General features: G+C 38.9%; 1 protein-coding gene across 1 annotated transcript; it reads left to right on the top strand.

Moving 5' to 3' along the window:
* Positions 1-4,865: 4,865 nt before the first annotated feature.
* Positions 4,866-7,348, top strand: LOC113329670. Its single transcript, XM_026576521.1, has 4 exons — positions 4,866-5,063; positions 5,942-6,366; positions 6,995-7,073; positions 7,184-7,348. Exons 1-4 carry the CDS (start codon positions 4,866-4,868, stop codon positions 7,346-7,348), a joined length of 867 nt encoding a protein of 288 aa, XP_026432306.1.
* Positions 7,349-10,234: the final 2,886 nt, after the last annotated feature.

The following is a 10,234-nucleotide window of genomic DNA, read 5'->3' as shown; positions in this document are numbered from 1 at the left end:
GCTACGTAAAACATGGCTAAAAAACACTCTTGTTTGTGGCGTTAAAGTGTCTCCAATGGAGACAACAAAAATTACTCTTGTTCTTAGCTTAGTTTCTTTTGTCGAAGTGAGCGACAATTTCGCTGTGAGGCCTTTTCCTCGAACTTTCACTTGGTCCTTCACGAGTCTTGCTAGAATGACTCACATAATCATCCCCAACTAATGCATTGAGTTGTGCCTTAAGTGTCATATATTCTAGCGAAGTGTAAACCTTTGCAAATGAAAAATACCCTATACTTCCGGGCTAAAGGGAATATTTAATCTTCCTTCGGCTCATGCTTGCTCTTACTGCCTACATATTTTTCATTTCCTTTGGACTTACCTTCATATATTTGCACATCTTCAGTTGTTTTGCAACTGGTAAGCTCTCTTACCGCTTGAATAGCCATCTGGATACTTTGAATTTTGCGCCTCTTGAGTTCAGCAATGACCAACGAACTCGCGCCACTCAGAAAATGGAACATCTGATCTTCTTCACTCATGCCAGGTACTTCTTGCGCCAAAGCAAGGAAGTTTTAAGCATAGGCATGTGGTGTACCCGTCATCTTTAGGGTACACAAACTCTCTCTTGCGCACCAAGCACCATTGCTTGGCAAGAACTGACATCTCAGTCAATCTTTCATGGCATTCCATAACATAGGATTGGCATAAACAACAGCTACATCTTCTTGCAGCATAGTTCTCCACCATACCTTTGTATCACCACCAAGGTAATTTCCTGCGAGAGTTACCTTTTGGCCTTCCCCAGTTCCATTCGCCTCAAACTATGCCTCAACGTCATACAAGAAATTCTAAATTTATCTTTCCTTTCTGGAACCAGCATAAACTCTTGGCTCGGAGACTCGATTAGAGCTTTCTCCATTCACGTTTTCCCCTGCAAACATGTCATTACTGATTAACTTACGAAGGCTTGTAATCTCATCTGACATTTGATTTGCATGGCCTGTTATTATGGTCTTCATGTCTCTGAATTTCCCCTTCAATTCAGTTACTTCAGAATTGGTTTCGCAATTCAACAAGGCTGCATCAGACACCTTGTCTTCCACTGCAAATACCCTTTCATCGAATTCTTTCAACCAATATGACGTTCTTCCTTCAAGTAAATCTAGCCTTCCCTTATCTTCAGAAATAATAGGAATATCAAGGACATCAGTATCCAAATTAATGGTCATACTGTCGAGATCAACATACTCCTCTAGTTGATCGAACGTACCTGGTAGTTCTTCGTCGATCATCATGCCATTAGAACCCATTCCTAATGCAAACTTTCTGAATATAATGCACCACATACTTGCTCACAGGAAAATAACTTAAGACAGAAAGAAATATCATCGTATTATCCAACAAATACACTTGAACTGTGTACCAAACACAACTCTAATACCCGAAATGTCACACCTTCAAACACCACAGAAATTTTCTGTGAAAGTGTAACCCGACAGCACAATTTTTCTGTGAATAAAGCTTCATCCACCTGCACTTCAGCCTTATAAGTTTGCACCAATGCAAACATCCAACTCAATAGTTCTTCAGCGGAAGTCTTTAACCTTCTTTATCTTCACCTAAACTTCTAAAATGCATCCCATAATGCATTCAAACATTGCCATACTTTGTCAACAACAATAAGCCAACCAAGAACACTTAGAACATGACACAATCAACTCTTTTTATTGCATTAAAGGGAAGAAATACAAAACTTTCCCACTTAGAGACTTACACATACTTTTTCACCTTGAACCAAGCCTTAGCCTTGCAAAAACTCTCTTATTTTGAGTCTCACACTTGATAGGCTTTCGGGATTGCCTATATATAATAACCGCAGTCGCAGTGTCTAACTAGTAGACAAAGGCAAGTACATGTCGTTCCCATAAGGAGCGGTGAAAATATCAATAATCAGTGTGTCTAATCGATTAACCAACAATGAAGATTTTAGGATTTTTATAATTGAAGACGAAATAATAAAATTAAACTGATAAAATAAAATCAATATGAAAGAAAGTAACCAGGGTTTTATGGTGTCCACCACTATTTCTATTCAATTACTGAAAAGAGACAATTCTAAAATATTTATTAGTTCATTGTTCTATTGACATCACCTATTATATGCATAGAGTCGCAAATATCACTAGTATACGAGAAGCATAGCACATCAAAAGATTAAATCCAAGCATGCACCATCAAAATGTATTAGTGAGAAAAGTAAACGAAACTAATTTTAGTTCACAAATATTATTTGGCTATCCTAAGCATAACCCATCAAAGAAATGAATCCAAGCATGAATTATCAAACAATGAGACAAATATAACTACAAAACTACTCATTACGCGCATGAGGTTTTGAACCCGGTGAAGCAACAACTAATATCATCATCTGTTAATAAACAAAATCATATCAATTCATAATAGCCTCCAAAACATATATATCTCAAATCAAATTGTTCTTATGCTCAAAGTGGTTTCTATCATGAACCCTAGTTACGTGAATCTAGTAAGAGATGGCTATCTTAAAAACCATAAACATATGAGACAAAATCACTAGCAAACCAAAACGGAAATGGAGAAATGGAACTGCAAACCATCTCCCTGTTTTCGTCCTAGCCGCCTCCTTCTGTTCTCTCCAGTACTCTGTCGCTGCGGCTCTCTGGCCGATCCCTCTTATTTCTGTGTCGCCAGCTCTTTATAGCAATCCAGACTCCAGTTCTTTCTCTTACGATCCATGCCAGCACTCACCAAAGTCCAGCCCAGTAAGTACCGTTATCCAATTATAAACCCAACTCCGCCTTTTATTTTCTTGCCCTTTCAAGACTTCGATCATTGGAACATCACCACTGGTTGTTATAACTGCTGCAGCTACTCCAGATTGAATCCATCGGTTCATACTTCCCAGATCTTCTTCTTCCTGTTTCGACCAAGTCTTGGCATCCACCGGCTCACAGATTAAACAGGCTTCGACATAGCAACAACTCCAGCCCCGGTCTCCAGTCCAACCACCTTCGCAGAATAATCGCACCAGCAACACAGGCCCATTCGAAGTATTAGAGAACCATGGCTTTCTTCCATGGAATCAACCGCCATTATACAGTCCATCTCAAATCCGGTGAAATGAAACCATCCGTTCAAACACCCATAACCGTTCTCCATCTCGGCTTTATCACCTCCTTCTTATCTACCTGGTTTTCTCAGTCCACAGCAGCCACAAACTCATCAATCACCACTGCACTGCCTGCAACCATGTTAACAGATTCATCTCCCAACTCCGGACTTTACGTGCATCAATTATTTCTCTCTTCTGTCCAATAACCACCTCAACCGGTTGAGAAGCCATCTCAGCCAACACCGTTCTTCTCAGCTTTGTTTGCTAGTGTTGAACATCTCAGCCATTAGGACAATCCGACACCTATACTACCAGCACCGTTTCTTCGCCAACTCCGTCATCTTCAGTTTGAGAACAAGATCGATACCACCTCCATTCTCGTCTACAATATTTACATAGACATCACTGACGAAACCCACTCAGCCGGCACTCATTTCCGACAATGGTTACTAGATAATAATCACCAGTGAGATTGGTTCCATGTCGAGAACCCCTAAGAAGTGTTGCTGTCGAATCATCACCATTGCATGCACTACTGGATTTTCTGTCACAGCATACTTTCTCCAGCCTCACTTCCCGTTTATCCAGCCATCACCATCTCACGTTCAGCCTTCTTTAAATCTTAGTGGACTTGCATGAATATCCACTAAACCATCGTCTGTGTGACCTCCAGTGGGATTGACGTGCTAGCTTGATCCATTAACTATCTTCTGGCCGTGAAATAGTTGGTTGATTCCGCCACATAATTTGTAAACTTGGCAGCCAAATTAAGCTCCAGACTCCCTTGATGCAGCAAGTAACTTTGGTGATTTTGTCGCAGATTCACTTAGATTCACATTTTTGCTTTTTATTATTTGGATGATCATATTCACTTGTACTTTCTACAAAAGCAAGTGTCATTCGCCATATATGGAGTCCTAGCTAATATAAATATGGGTATAAAATGTAGCACTTACGTGCTTATCAACACTCTCCCATGTAAACATACTGATTTTCCCATGGAGCAGTTCCATAACCGCCTATAACTGTGCTAGCTGGCCAGTTCTTCTCTAACTCACACAAATCATCCAACACATGTTCTCTTGCAGTTAGGAACCTTCTCCCACACTTATAAACTCCTTTTATAACCGTTCTACTTCATCTCGCGTCATTGGCATGCTTGTGAAGCTCGTAACCAACTTGTAACCGTTACTTGACCCGTATTGCACAACTATTGTGCTTTACCGAATTCTGCCTTGATCCAATGTTCAACTCTCTTGGACCTGCATGCTTATCACTCTAATCCAATGCACGAACAATCTTTGTGCTTCAATCATCGAGGCCAACTCTTTAAACTCATTCTGGTTGTTCTGGCGCCATATGCTACGCTTAACCAATTTGCTTGAGAATACCAATGCCACTCTGGTATTACTAGCTTGTTTGCAGTGTCCAAGCTTTGGCCAGACTTGAACTAATTCCATAGACCAACTCTTGGTCTATTCTACCTTCATGCATCATCCTTGAGTTTGGGCCAACTCAATTCCACGGATATGCCTCAATACCAACATCGCATGTTGCATCTGTCAACTTTGGCCTCATCTTGCCTTTCCCTCAATGAAGCCTTATTGTGTCGGCCAATAAGCTTCATTCTTTAGCCAAATGTCTTTACAGTGTAGTGCAACCTTTGCGCTTCACTGGACCTGTAGGTTGCCACTATCTTAGTGCTTGACGGTCTATACAATATACCGCTATTATGGCTTTGCATTGCGCTATTATGGATTTGGATTGCGCCATTACGGCGATCACTGAATTGGCCTGTAATAATATAACGCGCAATCATTGTGCGACACATGCCAGAGCGGTCATAGGTATGGACTACACATCTTTATACAAAAACAGGTCTAGTGCACTGAGGCTAATAACCAACACAGTGAACAAAGTTTTTGTCAAGGTATTTGACGATATCATTCGGCAAGTGTCGCCAAACAATCCACATACTCCATCTCCATCGGTTCCCTTAGCTCCTCATCTGCCAAACGGAAATCAAAATCTACCCCCAGTTGAAGTTCAACCCTCTATTTGGCGTGAGGGTTCATCTGTTATAGAGGATACATCTCTTTCGGGAAATCCATCTATTTGGAAGTACTGAAACAATTATTTGCCTTGTGTACGCGTAGAATACATTTATTTTCATGATACGAGCTTTAAGGGTTGGTATTCATGAAAAACAATACCTTATTATGTGTTTAATAAAAAACATTGGAAATTTTATTTGAGTTTTCGGTCAGTTGAAGACTATGATAAGTTCATTTTACTTAGAGTTGTGTTTGTTAGTGATTTAACTTAAACAAAAGGATTTATATAAGTTGCATCGTCTGCTCTCAACCTTTGATATAGACGAGGGTTTAGGAGCACAGTGACGTTTCCTGGCGTAAGTAAATGAAGTTTTTGCGACTTGTTTAGCTGCTAATGTGCATTTGCTCTTGCATTATCTTCAGCAGTGTCAAGTTTAATGTGAACACCACTTATTTCAGAACCTATAAACCAATTTAAGGTTATATTTTCGGTTATTATTTCTTTTACACGAGAGATGTTGTGTTTTTTCCAAGACCCACTGTTGTTTTTCATGAAAATTGATGCTGAAATGCTTCAAACTGGGTATGGTCTATGGAGTAATGGAGGTTCTTTTGTGTGCATGTCTGATCTTTAGTTTCCTTACCTGAACTTGATCATCGATGTTTCCTGCTCTAAAACATAACCAACATGAGTGTTGATCTTATCTGAATTGAATTTACTTGATGTTTAAAATTATTTTTGTAATTTATGTAGCTGTGCAAATTGCTTCACCTGGTTTTAGCGCAACCTACAACTTCAACAAAACTTATGACTAAAATGCCTCAACATGGATCGTCATCTCAACATGGATCGTCATCTCAAGATCATTTAGGTACGAGTAAGGAGCCTTTTGGTAACTTGTTCTATCACTGTGGTGAAAGTCCTGGCGGTTCTGAAGATTCTGATAGTTCGTTTGGTTCAAAAAATTCTCTTGGTGGCCTTATGGACATGCTGGCGATGAAATATAGGCATAGGAACGACGACAAAGAAATGAAATGGATATCTGAGGATGATATGCTTTCTTCATTTGAAGAGGATCCTGAGCTCTGTATGAGAGCCGTGTGTGCTCTCCATCGACAGCAGATATCCGAATATGAAATATCAGAAAAGGGGTTGTTCCATTTCTCTGATGTGCTCAGGTATATTAAGAATTCTGTACACTTTTCTTCCATCTCGATTATTCTTAAAACTGCATCAAAATACTGTCTTTGTAGTTGCAATACAATGTTGCAAGATTTTGAAAGCTTGTTGGTCTACAATTATATATTGTCTATGTTCAATTGCTTAATTTGTTGAATGGACTTTTTTCATAATCTGCGGCGGAATTCGTAAGGTTGTTTTATTAACATCTCTATTAGCCATATGATATGAATGATGCAATTCCTCTATTAGAAGATTTACCTTAGAAAAATATCCTCTCACTTTGGTACTAAGAACTTTATTACTTCCATATCATAACGTCTGATAGCTTATCTTTATTTTATAAAAATCAGAATGTGTCAGGAGGAATGATCATGTCATACATTTAACCTTTTCTACTGGCATAAGATGGAGATATAAGATGGTCCTGTAAATAGTTCGTAACTACCTCATTCCTCAAATAAAAAATTTCAGTATCTACACTGACTGTGGATTTCGTATATGGATTATCAACATAGTTGGGTAGAACAAGAAAGATTAATGGTCGATTTTTCCTTGATTGTTAGATAAAAAGATTTGCTGCCTTCCCTAGATTTTTGATATCTGTAGTTGTCATGCTGATGGCAGGAGCAAGCTTTTCTTGCTCGAGGCTGCAAGTGCACAGGGCAGGACAGCCAGCCAGCAAAATGTTTGTAGTTATTGCGAAGTAATGAGTAGGATCAACAGTAGTATCTTACGGTTTTCATGCACTTTTGGCATAGATTGATATTTTGTCTTAACAGGATTACTACTTTGGCCAACTTTCTAATGGAATAGGACTGCAAAGGGGACTTAAAGAAGTCCTTGAAAGAGCTGGAGATATTTGATTCGAAAGGGGTTGTTGACTGCAAGAGGATGGATAGAAGATACTCGACTCAGTTATTCAGTGTCTACCGAAACGGAAAAGATCCTTTTTTCCTCCCAGCTACAACTGCTAAGTGATAGATTGTTGTGTAAGTGGCCTTTGCTTTTCTGACTTGGCGTTACAATCATGCATCTCGTGTTAACCTCTAATTTTGTATTAGATATATGAAATGGAGAACTGGTAGTAACTGATATTATGGTAGCGGCACATCAGTGTTTTTTTATAGGAGTACATGGAGAAAAGACAAACGTTGTTTAGTAACTTAGCTCATGGAACTGATAATGTGATGCTTAGAATATAACTATTAAAATACCTCTTCTTCTTCTTTTTTATTGTAATCTCTAATAGAACTATTAACAAGGTAGCTGACTGTGTTGCAAATTTTGCTGGAAAAACGGAGTTGACTGTGTTGCAAATTCTGCTGGTAAGGGGGAGTCTCATGAACAGATATTTCCATCACCACCACCCATTGCTTATGGTTTCATCTCATGCCCTTGTCGACTACTAATATGTATGTTCCTTGCCCTAGAAGTGCTATATATTTCAAGATTTTTGTATAAACCAAACAAAAATCTTGAAAACAAAATACTGATATTTAACATCATGGTTTAGTTTAAGCTTTACTTGCTACGTAACTTGATAGCACACATTTCTGGATTATTTCCAATTTTTGCTTTGGTTTGATTAGAAAACAAGGCGTGTTCGTACAAACGTAAGAAATATATTTTATCATTTAGTTTACAAGTAAGTATTCAGTTTCGTGAAATGTCCCTTTTCTCTTCCATTTTCTTCCATCTGAAATCTCTCAAGTGCACGATACCTACTTAGGATTGGACAAAGAAATGCATGATTGGTGATGTTCAGGTGTTCATATTATAACAACGCCAGGGTTTGAGTAGTCAAATCGTCTCTTTAGTTCAGTTCTTGTACACTTTTCTGAATTTTGGTATAATTAGAGATAGAGATTATAAGGTATGACAACAATTTGAAAGTTCAGCCGCCAAGAGGAAAAAAGTCGAAGGAAAGGAATTGTCTGATGAACTAGATTTTACAGATTTTTTGATAGAAAAACCTTCTTTGCTCGCTTCAAATAAGATGAAGAATAAGGAGATGGAGAAGAAGAAGCTGCCTCCAGATGAACAACGTTGTTGTCTAGAAGCTAATAATGGCAGATACAGATGCAAGAATTTTAGGATGGGTCATGGTGCTGCTGATGATGATAGTGTTCCTAAGTCTAAACATTGTGAAAAACATTATAACTATTATGCAACGTATTTTAAGGATGTTCAGAACAAGAGGAAGAAGACAAGTTGAGATGGTGAAGGTGCAGCTGGTCCTATTGGGATGAAGGGGAAAACTGTGGAAAGAATGGAAGGGTCTGGAGAACTAGAATCATTGACAAAAGCTGGGGAGGAACCTATGGTTGAATTTGAGAGTATGGAAAATTATAAGAGCAAATGTTTTGAAATGTCTATGGAGCTTGAGAAGAAGAAAATCCAGTGCATTAAACTCCAGGCTGAATTAGCGGATGTAAAGGCTAGAAAGAGTGCTGCGAAAGATGGGACTCAATGGGCCGAGGAAGCACCTGAATATTGGATGAAGATGTTTCTCTGTTTGGAGAATCGAGTTCTGAGGATAGAAAATGAAAATTCAACAATGAGATGTGTAGAGTCTCGCCTTTCGAATTTGGAGAGCCTAGTCCTGAGGATTGAGAAGGGTTATTCAAAACTGCGATGTTTAGATTTGCGTGATTCTGGAGACGTAGAGTCTGAAGCGCGAGGTTTGCAGAATGATGTTACTCAAAGTGGTGACAAAAAAAAAACAACCTACATGAGCAAACCTAAAGCTGAAATTAGCGGAGGCGGAAACAAGGATTCTCATGTGTCACAATCGAAAACCGAAGAGAAGGTTCTGAAAAATGTGTATGACATTGGTACCAATAAACATCATGAATTGGAGTCTGAATTACCCCTATACTCTGCTGTGAACATTTCTTCTGGAAGTCGGGATTTATCAATTGGGGGTGAAAATGTCAAAGAAGGGAAGGGTAGGGCCTTTGGGGAGGAGAGACTATCGGAGCTCATTTGGAAATGAGTATTAAGAAGCCTTTTGTGAATTTGGTCTCAGATAACAGTGGTGAATATTTGGGGGAAGATTCTGATAGTTCTGATTCAGAAGGTTCTCTTGCTGACCTTATGGACATGATAGCGATGAAATGTAGGAACAGTAAGGATGACAGAGAAATAAAATGGAAGTTTGAGGCTGATATGCTTTCTTCATTTGAAGAGGATCCTGAGCTCTGTCTGAAAGCTGTTTGTGCTCTCCACCGACAGCAAACATCTGAAGACGCCAAGGGGTCGTTCCATTATAGTGATGCTCTCAGGTATGTTAACACCTCACTATCTTCGTACGCAGTTACAATCTTTTGGCTTGTTCAATATTGCAAGAATATAAAAGCTTGCTGGTTTACATAATATGTACTGTCTATGTTAAATGCTGCTGAAATTTCTTACTTGTTTGCTTAATGTCAAATGCTGAATATCAAGAGTCAACTCCATGGACTCTTTTCATATGCTCTCATTTCGGTAGTATTTAAAGCCTTATTACTTGAATATTACAGTGTATGAACACTTATCTTTATTCTTAGGAATCAAACTGTGTCAGTCCTAGCTATCTCTACTAAGAACTTGTGATTGTAAATTCTGGATATATTTAGTTGAACACGATTCTGCAAATAGCTTTAATTGGCATCAACACTACCTCAATCCTCGAATTCTCAATCTCTGTACTGACTGCTGACTTGAATATAGACAGAGTTGGTTGGCACATGAACAAATTAGTTGGTCGACTTTTTCCGTAGTTGTCAGACAAAAGATCTGCTACCTTCCCCAGATTTCTTTCTGTAGTTGTCATGTGAACTGTTGGAGCAAACGTGCCCGTGGCCAATCAGCAAAGTTGATAGT

The sequence above is a fragment of the Papaver somniferum genome, unplaced genomic scaffold, assembly GCF_003573695.1.
Source record: "Papaver somniferum cultivar HN1 unplaced genomic scaffold, ASM357369v1 unplaced-scaffold_117, whole genome shotgun sequence".
NCBI lineage: Eukaryota > Viridiplantae > Streptophyta > Magnoliopsida > Ranunculales > Papaveraceae > Papaver > Papaver somniferum.
Note: the sequence above shows the minus strand (reverse complement) of the source record. Positions and strands in the feature narration are given on the sequence as shown.

Coding starts and splice junctions, on each gene's coding strand:
- LOC113329670 (XM_026576521.1), top strand. CDS start 4,866: ATGGCTTTGCATTGCGCTATTATGGATTTGGATTGCGCCATTACGGCG. Junction 5,064..5,941: donor TGAACAAAGTTTTTGTCAAG/GTATTTGACGAT, acceptor TAATTTATGTAG/CTGTGCAAATTGCTTCACCT. Junction 7,074..7,183: donor ATGTTTGTAGTTATTGCGAA/GTAATGAGTAGG, acceptor CTAATGGAATAG/GACTGCAAAGGGGACTTAAA.